The 14,074-nt window shown below is 57.6% G+C and overlaps 1 protein-coding gene across 1 annotated transcript; it reads left to right on the top strand.

Annotated features, from left to right (window-relative positions):
- The first annotated feature begins 9,732 nt into the window (after positions 1–9,732).
- Positions 9,733–14,074, top strand: LOC118987928 (leukocyte-associated immunoglobulin-like receptor 2). The gene is made up of 5 exons (XM_037047270.1): positions 9,733–9,830; positions 10,246–10,281; positions 11,627–11,950; positions 13,345–13,437; positions 13,582–14,074. Exons 1-5 carry the CDS (start codon positions 9,797–9,799, stop codon positions 13,734–13,736), a joined length of 642 nt encoding a protein of 213 aa, XP_036903165.1. The 5' UTR covers positions 9,733–9,796; the 3' UTR covers positions 13,737–14,074.

Raw genomic sequence — 14,074 nt, 5'->3', positions numbered from 1 at the left:
CTGAAACCCTCAACCTCTGGCTGGATTGCAGGCACACCAGATCCCTTATCCGCGTGTGTGTCCTCTGGCCGTGTCCATCTCCAGCCGCCTCCTGCCCTGCTCTGTCCAACTCTCTGATCTCCAGACACGTTGGGGTTCTCTTGTCTTTAATTGAAAAGATGCATTAAAAATATGCACACAAGGACCATAATTGAAGAGAAAAAGCAAGAAAGTGGGCGTTTTTTTCGCAGCTGGATACATTCCATGGCACAGCGGCTGAGTCTGGAATTTCATCTCTGAGGCGCCGTCTCTCTCAGATGCTGCCTTACACCAGTCACCTGTCGTTCTGCCAGGGGTCTGGTCCTGCCCCTAAGAAGATGCAGGAAGCACTCTTTCCTTTAGAGGCAGCCCCACTGTTGCCACCTGAGGTCAGGCACAGGAATGTGGGGACACAGGAAACAGGGCCCCAAAGCCACAGTGGGTGGCGTGTCCTGAGGAGGAAGTGCTACCAGGGGAGAGCCCCTCCCTCAGAGGACGCTGTCCCAGAGCCCAGGGCGAACTGCTGCTGAGGGTCCTGCTGTGTATGGGGGAGGCCTCTGCCAAGCGCTCACCGGTCAGGGGGCTGGCTGGGCGGGGAGGTGACAGGTCAGGCAGGAGGTGGCACAGGGAGCCGACAGAGAAGCCACTGGCGTGGGTCATTTGAGGGAGTGTCGGGGGTGCTCTGGTGGCGGTTCTCTGTCTGCCCAACAGAAAGGGAAGTTTGGGCGCTTGCTATCGGGGGTACTAGGCAGGTTTACTGTGTTCACGGGGCCTGATGAGAAAGGGGATCAGGGAGACGCCCCTCTTCTCTGTCAAAGTGACTGTCAGGAAGCATCACGGGGGAACCCCGCACCTGCTATGGACCAGGCGTGTCCTTTCTCCAAGGCTCACCAGAGTTCTGTCTTCTCAGCATCATTCAGAGAACAGAGACCATCCAGCGTCCCGCCCTCCCCTCCCCAGCACACACGCAAGAGGGGCTCTAAGGTCTCTTGTCCTCAAAGGGGGTGCAGGAAGGTCTAGGTGACCAGGGGAACCTGTGTGCACCTCTGCCAGCACTGACCAGAGACAGCGCCCGAGATCTGGGGCCACAGTCAACACCCAGCCCCGGTGGGCACCGCCATCGGCCTCTGCTGCAGCCCCACCAGGGTTCTGGGCCGGGAACAGCCCTGATGCTGTTCCCTGGACCCTGGGCGTTGGCACAGCCTCCGGCACCCAGCAGGGCTCCGGTCTCTCTGTGTGTCTCACGTATTGTGCTCAACCCGCACTCAGGACCCTCTGCACTGGAGCTTCCCCTTTGCAGGAGGACTTTGGTGTAGCAACTCCCGGAAAACCCCTGACCCACACTTCCTGAGCATTGTGCAGGCTGCAGGCTCTGTCCTTCACCAGCCTCCTCCAGGACGGTGCAGCCTGCAGGTCTGCCCATGGGCCCCCGTCCCAGCTCCCTCCTGGTCCTGGGCGAGTGATGGAATGGAGGGATAATGTCCCGGGACAGAGCGGGTGGGAGCCTGGGGAGGCGTCTGCATCCCTCTTCACTCCTGACTCCAGCCCAGGAGACTCCTGGTCCCTCCTGGGGGTCTGACCCCTCAGCTCTGGCCCCAACCCAACTCTGACCATGGAAGGTTGAGTCCCAGAAGTGGGTACCTGGGAGTGGGGACAGGTTCAGACTGAGGACCTGTTTGGGAGAGGGGACTGGGGCTTCACTGAAACTCAGAGCCAGAAGAAGGTCTGTGCTCAGAGGTGAAGCTGAGGAGGGAGCTGGACTCTCGGGGGCTGAGCCCTGCCTCCATCAGGGCCCCTGACTGCAGCCCCCGGGGGTGGGGGGAGGCGGGCGCTGGGCGTTTTTCTCACCACAGCTTCTCCCCCAGGGCTCTGCCTGGGCCAGGCCGTCCACACGCAGGAGGGTGAGTCTACCATTTTAGATTCCATTTTCCATGAATGTTGTGTTTTCTGGCAAAGTATTAACATTCATTCCAGTCCCCTGACGGCTCATCTCCAGCTCAGACTGGACCCAGGCCCCTGTCTCTGTCTGGGTGGGTCTGTTCTCACGCTGTCTGACCCGCTCATGTGCGGAGACGCCACCTGCTCTTCACTTCCACACACACCTTTGTCCCGCTCTCTGCACCTCCTCCCAGGCTGACTCTCCTCTCGCTCGGCTGGGCTGGTTCACACTTGGCCTTTGGGTCTCAGCTCAGTGTCCCTTCCCTCTGACCCTCAGAGGAGGTCAGTTGTCGGTCATCTTCCCAAGCCTCTCACACTCACAGGGGCTGCCTGTCACCCACGGCCCGTGACTGTGGGTTTGCACGACCCCTTCATCTGGTTCTCTGCTCCCTCTTCCTTCCAGTGAAGGAGGCAGGCGACTGTGTGTGTGAGTCTCGTGTTTGTGGGGCCAGTGGCACAGGGGCGCCTCTGTAGGTGGAGAAGAACTGGCATGTGGAAGAAAGAATGAGCCAGGGAGTGACCAAGTGACCGAGTGACGAGCCCGGGCCAGTGTTTGCCTCTGTGGGAGATCTGGTGCCATGCGTGCCATCGTCCTGTTTCAGGGCCAGGTGCCCTCTCTTCCCCCCTCCCAGCCACGTGGCACACATGGGGTTTCAGGACCCTCAATACTAGAAATGGGAACAGGCTGCAGGGAAGGTAGAGAATGCAGTGGGAACAGAGCTGAGTGCTGCTCAGAGGATGGCCCTGGAGATGAGAATCCCCACCCTCTGGGGTCATGTGACCAGATCTGGGCGGAGCTCCATCCCCCCTGGACTTCCAGGGGAGCTCTGCAGTGTCACCCAGCTGCCCTTCCGACCCGCCTCATGTCACTCCCACATCTCAGGCTCTTGCTTCCCTGTCCCCACACGTGACCCATCATCCTCACCCTTTGTCCCCCTCCCAGGTCTCTTCCCCCTAGAAAGTAGCCATGGGCAGAGAAACATTCCCAGGACCTCACCCTACACTGACCCCTCCTGTGTCACCCTGAGAAAAGCCCAACATGGGACCAGAACTTGGGGTCCTGTGTCAGGGGGGTCAGTCTGCAGTGATGGGGATTCTCAGTCCCCTGGAGTGGATGTGGGGGGTGGTGTTTGGGGAAAGGATGGTGGGAGGTTCTAAAGTGGGTTGTGGGGATGGTTGCACAACTCTGCATGTTTGTTAAAAGCATGGAAGTGAACCCAGAAAACAGGGACTGTGAATGTGGTGACATCCTCCTGAGGGACCCTGAGATCTGCTCTGCTTCCTCCCAGCGGTCCTGCCCAAACCGTCCATCAAGGCAGAGCCGGGCCCTGTGGTCCGCCGGGGCCAGCCTGTGACCATCGTGTGCCGAGGCCCAGCTGGGGCTGAGCTCTTCCGTCTGGTGGAGCAGAAAAGATCTTTCCTTTGGGGTCAGGGACGCGTGTCTCAGAATGGTTCACAGGGGACCCAGGCCACATTCCACATTCACTCAGTGAATGATAGCACTGCTGGGAGCTACTTCTGCCTTTATCACAAAGGGCCCCTCTGGTCTGAGCGCAGTGAGATCCTGGAACTGAAGGTGGCAGACGAGGAGGTCTCCACTCCACCCTCAGGTTTGTCCCTGGTCCCTGCACCCTGCCCCCAGCTGGGTCCTCTGTGCCCGTCTCCCTGCCCTTCTGCTGGCCCCCAGCCCTGTGGCTCCTCTGCCCCTCTGCACTCCTGTCCCTTGGACTTCACACTCAACTCAGGACTCTGGAGCCCTGGTCCCCTCTGGACACCAAGGTGGCCTGGACACTGAGCCCCAGCATGGGGTGGGCTGGGAGCTGTCTTGCAGGACTGGGTGGGGAGTGGGCTTCCAGGGACAGACCCCCTTCAAGAGACCTTTGGTCCTTTCACTCAGAATGGTTTTCAGAAGATTTTGTTCACTTGGGCAGAGTCAGTGGGGGCCTCAGATAGTGTGTCATCTGAGGGTGATCCATCCACCACTGGGCAAGTCTTGTGGTCCATGGGGTCCCTGACCAGGGCTAGAAGACGCTTTCAGGAGCTCTGGGATGGGGCTGTCCTTCCCGCCTGTGTGGTCAGCTCCGGAGAGGTCTTGGAGTCAGAGTCTAAGTGACCAGCTCAGGGATGGTGACGAGGAGGGGGGAATTGTTCCTTCAAAACCTGGAATTGTCTCTCCCTTCGCTCTTTATGCATCTGTGAGTCAGACTCCCCTGGGTCCGTGGGCAGGTCCAGTTCATCCTGACCTATGACCCCTCACTGCCATAGGGGACTGTGGGGGACAAAGTGGCCTTGCTAGATGCGGCCAGCCTTCAGGACCTCCTGGCCCTGTGGCCAGGTGAGGTGGGTCCCACCCAACCTGTTTGTCTCTGGACCAGGGTCCAACTGCTTTAGCTCAAGTGTGGAGAGTGACAGAACATTCTGAGGGATGTCAAGGCCCTCAAACATGTAGAAGCAAGAATTCCATTCTGGTGTCCTCACATGTCCCTCTTCCCTCTCTGGAGAGACCAGGGGCGTCCTCAGTACTGAGAGGGACAGAGAAAGAGGCTGGGTGCGGAGGCTGTGGGAGCTGCAGGGCCAGGCTGAGAGGGACGGGCCGAGGAGGAACCTGGGCTCAGGGCTTCTCCTGCCCCCTCACTGGAGCCCATAGAGAGCTTAGTCACCCCATTAGGAGCCCCTTTGGGATTGGAAAGTGGAGACCTCAGCATTGGGGACTCCTCTGTTGGGCTCTGCTGGGGAGTGGACAATGGGGTGGCAGTGAGGACGGGTCCTGGTTCTCTCTTAGTGGGTGGACCCTCAGCAGGCAGGGGCATCTTGCATCCTCTAGAGCAAGAGGCCTGTTCAGCCTGGGGGTGTGAGAGTGAGGAGGGAAGACTCACCCTGGATCCCTGAGCAAGTCTGAGTTTGCACTGGGCCCTGCACTGGGGAGCTGTGGTCGACTGGTAGTGAAGCCTGGGGGTGCAGACCGAGGGGCTCCGAGGTGGGGAGGGCAGGGGCTGGGTGCTCCCAGGGAAGGGAGGGTCTGTGCAGGAGAGAAACACTGGTCCTTTCTCACTCTCAGGAACAACCCCTGAAGTCACCCCCCCACTCACAGAAGTCACTCTGGTACCCACAGAAGTCACTCTGGTGCCCACAGAAGTCACTCTGGTGCCCACAGAAGGGGGCTCCCAAACAGGTAAGTCACCAGGGGACAGTCCCCAGGCGGGAGGTGCTCAAACAGACAAATCCTGTCCAATGGAGAAGGAGCTCCTGTCTCATAGGCCCTGGGATTGGCTGATTCTTGCCCACCTGTCAGTGATCCCCTGTCCTCTTCTTCCAGCTCCTGCCTCCCAGAATTACACGGTGGGGAACTGTGTCCGAATCAGCCTGGCTGGTGTGGTGTTGCTGATGCTGGTGGGGATTCTGGCAGAGGCTGGGCACAGCTGGCACAGGTGGCCACACGTACCACAGGGATGGACACAAGGAAGCTCCTGACAGAGAAATTAGATTCCAAACCCCCAGGAGGGTCCTTGCCCAGGGCCCCAGGCTCCCACTGGAGTCCAAGGGACCAAGAATCATGTATGTCCATTCTGTGAATTTCATGGTGCGCCTGGTGAGGGTGCCCTGTGCCTGGGACTCTGTCCTCAGAAGTGTGCAGGAGCAGCGGGGACCTGGCCTCCTGTGTGGTCCGTCTCCTTCTCCAGGGTTTGGCTCCAGGTCTGACACTCACCCCACTCACAGCCCAGCCCCACTGCTGCCCAGGTCTCCTCCCTTCTCTCCTGGATCTCAGTCAGGCCCCAGGTGCCTGCAGCCTCTGCCTCCCTCTTCCTCCTCCTGGAGCCCTGAGTTCTCACCTGCTTTCTTGGGACCGGACATATGCTGCTCAGGACTTTGGTCTCTCCCACACCTGTCACCTGTGGGACTGCACCTGCCCCGGGCCTCCGCCCACCCACCTCTGTCCTTGGAGTGGTCTCTGCCTCCTGCATCTGAATCCTCACTTCCCACCTGACTTGGATCGAAAACCCAGGGAAGGGACACCAGACAGAACCACAGTGAATATCACCGCACACTCCTCAGGAGGACTACTGCAGACATTATTTATAAAGGGGGGGCACTAGACCTACTGAGGGGTCACTTCATAATGTCTAACCCCCGTGCTGTACAGTTAGAATAGTATACTGTACGTCCACTGTAAGGGAGGAATAAATTAAACGTACTGATGTGAACACAGCAAGTGTGCAAGGCCCTGGAGGATCGGGAGCCCCTGGGCCCCCTGGTGGAGACGGAAAGTGGTGCAGCCTCTGAGCGGATCTGCAGGCTGTTCCTCAGAACCTGACAGGGAACTTCCGTCCACCCAGCAGCCCCAGTCTAAGTTCAAGGGCAGGGAGGTGAGAGCAGGGACCTGGATATTTGTCCCTGTGCCCTCAGGACAGGTGACTCACAAAGGTCAAGGGCATCACAGGCTCTTCAGAGGAGGAGGAAGCAGACACTGGGTCCCAGAGACGCTCCTGAGAAGGACCCGCTGGTTTTGAAGAGAAGAGAAGAAGGGATCACGTGTCACAGAACGCGGGGTCTCTAGAGGCTGGAAGACGAGGGAGCGACCCTCCCCGGAGCCTCCAGGAGAGAAGGCAGCCCTGCACACTCCTCAAGGTCAGCGGGTTCGCACTCCCACCTCCTGGTACGCTAGATCACACTTCCCCGGACTGTGAGCCACCACGCTGGCGCGCATTTGTTCCAACAGCGCGCGGAGTCTCAGGAGCCTGGTGTCCGACTCTTTGGGGTCTCAGGACGCCCCGCAGTTTCTTGAAACTGGGACAGAGGTTACCAACAAGCCTCTGACCTCACCCCTGACACTTCACCCAAACTCGGCCCCCAGAGTCAACAGCTCAGCGGGTCACGCCCTGGGTCCCCCTGCGTCTGGAGACGCGGCTGGGTTCTGAGACGCTGCGTGTTTGGTTGCGCTGCACCCGCGCTGTGTCCCTATGCGGCTGCCACGCCAGACAGGACCAGGGCCAGTCACCTGGTCTCTTGAGAGCAGGGGTGGGCAGGGACACTCCCTTCCTCTCCTGTCCCTACAGGGACTGCACGCGGGGAGGGCCGGCTCCCTGGGCTCTCGCTGGGGCTCCTCCTCTCCAGGGAAGCGCCGCCCCATCTCTGCTCAGGGTCTGAGCCAGTCTGGGGAGGAAGGGGCTCCTTCAGGGCAGACGCCACTGCCTGAAAGGCGCCTGCGTCCTGCGGGGAGCTGGGCCCCCTCCCTGCGACATGCCGCTCAGCTCACCAGAGTTGTCTGTGGAAGGTCCTTTCCAGTTACGCTTTCTGAGACATCCTCGCTCTCCTTGGCAGGGCCCCGTTGTCACTCTGTGTAGACGGGTAGGGACCCTGGGCCCATCTGTGCTCCTGCCCTGGACAGGAGGGTTCCCGAGGTTCCTGGACCGAGGTTCCCCCTCGGTCTCGGGTTCTTTTAATAGGAACAGTATTTAGAAAGCGTGACCTGGGGTTACGTGAAGTCAGGGCTACTGGGGTTTTGTCGTGTATGGACCCCTTAGTATCAGGGAAGACGCACCGAGTCCATCCACACAGGTGTTTCCCACCTGGGGTAAGGGTACAGGTTCATTTATGTTGGACCCTCATTTGAAAGCCCAATTTCTAGGAAATTCATAGATTTCCTTTTCGTTTGTTTGTTTCATTGTGTAGCTGTGGTGATTGGATATCAATAACTCGTATTTATTTTTATTTCTTTTTAGTTATGTCAGAGTGTGATATTTTTTCTTTTATGACTTTATTGTGTCTGGAATACGTAGAATGTTTTCAGGTTTCAGATGTTAGAGCTGCAAAAATAGTTCACTCGGAGACGAACACTTGATTCCCTCCCTTTTCCCTTGTCCCTCCGCACTTCGGAGGGGAGGATTTTTGTTAGTTTCTGGTTTGCAGAATGAAATAAATAGTATGTGAAAAATAGGTAAACAGACACAAGATCATATTTTACTTACTTCATCGTTGTTAAAATTTTTATTTATTCATTTTCAGAGAGAGGGTTAATGAGGGAGAAAGGTAAAGAAAAACATCAATGTGTGGTTGCCTCTCACGCCCCCTACTGGGGACCTGGCCTACAACCCAGGCTTGTGCCCTGACTGGGAACTGAACCAGCGACCTCTTGCTTCACAAGTGGGCACCCAATCTCCTGAGCCACACCAGCCAGGGCCATGTGTATCTTCTTGATCCATTGATGGACACTTAGGCTGACTCCTTAACTTGGCTCTTATGAATAACGCTGCAATAAACATGGCAGGAGTTTTATCTGTTGAGTGTCCTGTTTTCATTTCCTTTGGATGTACACCCCGAAGTACATTGCTGAATGCTAGGATTGGTGCATATTTTTAATTTTTGAGGGTCCTCCATACTGTTTTCCACAGAGTCAGGAAACATGACAGGTAATCCCCACACCTGCTCTTGACAAATCTCGGCCTTTCTGCCTTAAACACAAGGCTCACCAGAGTGCTGTAATCTGGGCACCATTTAGGGAACAGAGACTATCAGCATCCTGCCCTCCCCTCCCCACACTCACGGGAGGGCCGCTAAGGGCTCTTGTCTTCCAACTGGGGGAAGGAAGGTCTAGGAGACAGGTTTTACCTGTTTCCCACGAGTGAGAGGAGAGGCCACAGGGCCAGCACGTTTCTCTCCTGCCACAGGGAATGCAGCCCAGGCTGTCCCCAGCTCCAGGACACCACATGGGGTGTGACTTCAAAGCCACTTCCCTCCTCACGTTCCCATAAAGGCAGGGTTGGGTGCAACGCGATGGGAGAACCAACAGCTCCTTGGAAAACAAAAGACCACACGCCTCACGACAGCTTGAACTCCCAATGCTGCTTCATTCCCGTAGGAACTGTGTTGGAGCTCGGCCTCCAGACTCCCTCCCCAAGAGGATGGATGCTGGGAAGAAAAAGGGAAGTAGCCGGGGGCTGTCCCCAAGCAAAAGGGGAGAGAAGTGGACCCCGCCCATCAGTTCCCCTTCCCCAAACCTCTCCCATGACCTCTCGGTACCTGTGAGCTTCTGGGTCTTTTTAAATTATATTTATTTTATTAAGAAATAAATGGGGGGCAGGGCTGGGAATATAAGACAGAAAACTGTACTCGAACAAGAATTAAATTTAAAAAAAAGAAATAATCAAGGAACTGGAAAAATGGCAGGTATAAACACGTGTTTACTGATCTCCCTTTGCTTTCATGCTCAGTGAGGGCAGAAAGCACAGGTTTGCTGTGGGGCGGGGCTGCCCAGGGGGCGGGGCTGCCCAGGGGGCGGGGCTGCCAAGGGGGCTGAATGAGTCCTTGGGGAGGATGTGGGAATTGTCTAGACACTCCCTCATCTCCTCGTTTATCGGTTCCATCCCCAGGGAAAAGGGTGGAAAACAAACCAACAAAAAAACAGACAGGCACAGAGGAGAGATTCCCAAAGTACAAGTTTTGGCCCCCTTGCTGACCTAAAAAATCTAGCTGGTCTTTAACCTCAGGGGACCCGGAGGCCACCATGAAGCTGAGACTGAAGCTTCAGAATGAAGATCATTCCCTAGAGAGCGCTCTGGGGTCCTGCAGGCAGGCCCCCTAGTGACCCCGGTTCTGCTGAGTGAGCCCCGCACATGGGTGCAGCACCCACCAGTCTCTTTCAGTTTCTCACAGGTGACGTGCCCGACCTTGACTGAGGACGGTCTGGAATTAGCTCTTCCCCTTTGCATGGGGCCATGGAGGTGGCCACCCCGGGAAAACCCCTGACCCACACTCCCTGAGCACGGTGCAGGCTGCAGGCTCGGTCCTCCACTCTCCACCTTCTCCACCTCCACTCTCCACGGTGCAGGCTGCTGATCTGGGCATGGACCCCCGTCCCAGCTCAATCCTGGTCCTGGGTGAGTCCTGGAAGGGAGGGATAACGTCCTGGGACAGAGGGGATGGGAGCCTGGGGAGGCATCTTCATCCTTTTTGAGTCCTGACTCCAGCCCAGGAGACTCATGGTCCTTCTGAAGGGTCTGACCCCTCAGCTCTGGACCCAACCCAACTCTGACCATGGAAGGCTCAGTCCCAGAAAGGGTACCTGGGAGTGGGAACAGGTTCAGACTGAGGACCTGTTTGGGAGAGGGGACTGGGGCTTCACTGAAACTCAGAGCCAGAAGAAGGGCTGTGCTCAGAGGTGAAGCTGAGGAGGGAGCTGGACTCTCGGGGGCTGAGCCCTGCCTCCATCAGGGCCCCTGACTGCAGCCCCCGGGGGTGGGGTGGGGGGAGGCCGGGTGCTGGGCGTTTTTCTCACCACAGCTTCTCCCCCAGGGCTCTGCCTGGGCCAGGCCGTCCACACGCAGAACAGTAAGTCTACCTTTTTAGACTCAATTTTTTTAGATATGTTGTGCTTTCTGGCAAAGTATTAGTATTCCTTTGAGTCCTCTGATGGCTCATCTTCAGCTCAGACGAGAGTCAGGCCCTTGTCTCTCCATCTGGAGGGGTCTGTTCTCACGCTGTCTGACCCGCTGATCTGGGGAGACACAGCCTTTCCTGCACTTCCTCAAACCCTATGTCCTGCTCCCTTCACCCGTCCCCTCCCTGACTGACATCTCCTCTCCCTGGGCTTGGCAGTCCACACTTGGACTTCAGGTCTCAGCTCAGCGCCCCTTCCCTCTGACCCTCAGAGGAGGTCAGTTGTCAATCATTTGCCCTGAGACTCTCACACTCACAGGGGGTGCCTGTCACCCACCGCGCATGGCTGTGGGTTTGCACGACCCCTTCACCTGGTTCTCTGCTCCCTCTTCCTTCCAGTCAAGGAGGCAGGCGACTGTGTCTGTGAGTCTCATGTTTGTGGGGCCAGTGGCACATGGGGCGCCTCTGTAGGTGGAGAAGAACTGGCATGTGGATGAAAGAATGAGCCAGGGAGTGACCGAGTGACGAGCCCGGGCCAGCATTTGCCTCTGTGGGGGTCTGGTGCCATGCGTGCCATCTTCCTGTTTCAGGGATAGCAGCCCTCTCCTCCCCCCTCCCCAGCCACGTGGCACACATGGGGTTTCAGGACCCTCAATACTAGAAATGGGAACAGGCTGCATGGAAGGTAGAGAATGCAGTGGGAACAGAGCTGAGTGCTGCTCAGAGGATGGCCCTGGAGATGAGAATCCCCACCCTCTGGGGTCATGTGACCAGATCTGGGCGGAGCTCCATCCCCCCTGGACTTCCAGGGGAGCTCTGCAGTGTCACCCAGCTGCCCTTCCGACCCGCCTCATGTCACTCCCACATCTCAGGCTCTTGCTTCCCTGTCCCCACACGTGACCCATCATCCTCACCCTTTGTCCCCCTCCCAGGTCTCTTCCCCCTAGAAAGTAGCCATGGGCAGAGAAACATTCCCAGGACCTCACCCTACACTGACCCCTCCTGTGTCACCCTGAGAAAAGCCCAACATGGGACCAGAACTTGGGGTCCTGTGTCAGGGGGGTCAGTCTGCAGTGATGGGGATTCTCAGTCCCCTGGAGTGGATGTGGGGGGTGGTGTTTGGGGAAAGGATGGCGGGAGGTTCTAAAGTGGGTCGTGGGGATGGTTGCACAACTCTGCATGTTTGTTAAAAGCATGGAAGTGAACCCAGAAAACTGTGGGTTCACAGTTCAGAGGGACAGTGAGGTGTGGTTACTTCCTCCTCTCGGACCCCGAGAACTGCTCTACTTCCTTCCAGGGGCCCTGCCCAAACCCTCCATCAGGGTTGAACTGGATCCCATCATCTGCCCGGGACGGCCTGCGACTATCGTGTGCCGGGGCCCAGCCTGGGCGGACACATTCCGTCTGGTGGAGAAGGGGAATATATCTGCTTATAGGGAGGAGAAATTTCCTTCTCAACACGGCTCAGAGCGGGCAGAGGCCAAATTCTGCATCGAGGCAGTGAGTGGCGTCACGGCCAGGAGTTACTTCTGCTTCTACAGCAAAGGGTTCAGTTGGTCTGAGCCCAGTGAGCCCCTGGAGCTGAAGGTGACAGATGAGGACGTCTCCCCTCCACCCTCAGGTTTGCCCCAGGTCCCTGCACCCTGTCCCCACCCATGTCCTCTGTCCCAAGCTCCCTGCCCTCCTGCTGGCCCCCAGCCCTGTCATTCTCCTGCCCCTCTGCACTCCTGTCCGTTGGACTTCACACCTGGCTCAGGACTCTGGAATCCTGGTTTCATCTGGACAATACAGTGGTCTGGGAACTGAGCCCCAGCATGGGGCAGCCTTTGAGCTGTCTTGCAGGGTTACAGAGAGTGGACTTTCAGGACAGACCCCCTTCAAGGGACCTTTGGTCCTTTCATTCAGAATGGTTTTCAGCCGATTGTCTTCACCTGGGCAGACTCTGTGGGGCCTCAGGCAATGTGTCCCCTGTAAGTGGTCCATCCACCACTGGACTCCTGGAGTCCCTGAGCAGGGCTAGAGGTGCTTGGGGGTCCTCTGGGATGAGGCTATCCTTCCCTATTGTGTGGCCAGCTCCCGAGAGGTCCTGGAGTCCAGTTCAAGTGACAGGCTCAGGGAGTGGGGCAAGGAGGGAGGACTTGTTCCTTCAAAACCTGGAACTGTCTCTCCCTTCGCTCTTCATGGCGCTGTCAGACTCCCCTGGGTCCGTGGGCAGGTCCAGTTGATCCTGACCTATGACCCTCACTGCCCTGGGGGATTGTGGGAGACACAGTGTCCTTGCTAGGTGCAGCCAGCCTTCACGACTTCCTGGCCATGTGGCCAGGTGAGGTGGGTCCCACCCACCTGTTTGTCTCTGGACCAGGGTCCAACTGCTTTGTGCTCAAGTATGGAGAGTAACAAGACATTCTGCAGGGTGTCCTGCCCCTCAGATATGTAGAAGCAGAGAATTCCATCCAGCTGTTTTCACATTTGCCTGTCCCCATTCCTGGGAGTCCAGGGGCGTCCTCTGTACTGAGAAGGGCAGAGAAAGAGGCTGGGTGTGGAGGCTGTGGGAGCTGCAGGGCCAGGCTGAGAGGGACGGGCTGAGGAGGAACCTGGGCTCAGGGCTTCTCCTGCCCCCTCACTGGAGCCCCTCTGGGGCTGGGGAGTGGAGACCTCAGCCTGCGGACTCCTCTCTGGGGGCTCTGCTGGGGAGTGGACACTCGGGTGGCAGTGGGGAGGGGTCCTGCTTTTCTCCTGGGGGGTAGACACTCAGCAGGCAGGGACATCTTGCATCTTCACCTGCAAGAGGCCTGTTCAGCCTGGGGGTGTGAGAGTGAGGAGGGGAGACTCACCCTGGATCCCTGAGCAAGTCTGAGTTTGCACTGGGCCCTGCACTGGGGAGCTGTGGTCGCTGGTAGTGAAGTCTGGGGGTGCAGACCGAGGGGCCCCGAGGTGGGGAGGGCAGGGGCTGGGTGCTCCCAGGGAAGGGAGGGTCTGTGATGGAGACAAACACTGGTCCTTTCTCACTCTCAGGAACAACCCCTGAAGTCACCCCCCCACTCACAGAAGTCACTCTGGTACCCACAGAAGTCACTCTGGTACCCACAGAAGGGGGCTCCCAGACACGTAAGTCACCAGGGGAGAGTCGCCAGGGGGAAGGTGCTCAAACAGACAAGTCCTGTCCAATGGAGAAGGAACTCCTGTCTCATAGGCTCTGGGATTGGCTGATTCTTCCCCACCTGTCAGTGATCCCCTGTCCTCTGCTTCCAGCCCCTACCTCCCAGAATTACATGGTGGGGAACTGTGTCCGCATCGGCCTGGCTGGCGTGGTGTTGCTGATCCTGGTGGGGATTCTGGCAGAGGCTGGGCACAGCCGGTACAGGTGGCCACATGGACCACAGGGATGGACACAAGGGAGCTCCTGACAGAGAAATTAGATTCTAAACCCCCAGGAGGGGCCTCCCCTAGGGCCCGAGGCTCACACTGGAGCCCAAGAGACGCAGAGCCATGCCTCCTGCATCTGTCCCCTTGGTCTCAGGTGACTTGGATCGAAAGTCCAGGAAAGGGACTCGACCAAAACCACAGTAAATATCAGTGCACATTCCTCAGGACGACTATTGATGAAATTATTTTAAAGGGGGGGGGCACTAGAGTCACGGGGGGGTCACATCATAAGGTGTGTAAATATCTAATCCCCGTGCTGTACACTTGGAATAGTATACTGTACATCCACTGTAACTGAGGAATAAATTAAACGTACTAA

Source organism: Sturnira hondurensis, unplaced genomic scaffold (assembly GCF_014824575.4).
Source record: "Sturnira hondurensis isolate 20B ecotype Veracruz unplaced genomic scaffold, ASM1482457v3 Scaffold0005543, whole genome shotgun sequence".
NCBI lineage: Eukaryota > Metazoa > Chordata > Mammalia > Chiroptera > Phyllostomidae > Sturnira > Sturnira hondurensis.
Note: the sequence above shows the minus strand (reverse complement) of the source record. Positions and strands in the feature narration are given on the sequence as shown.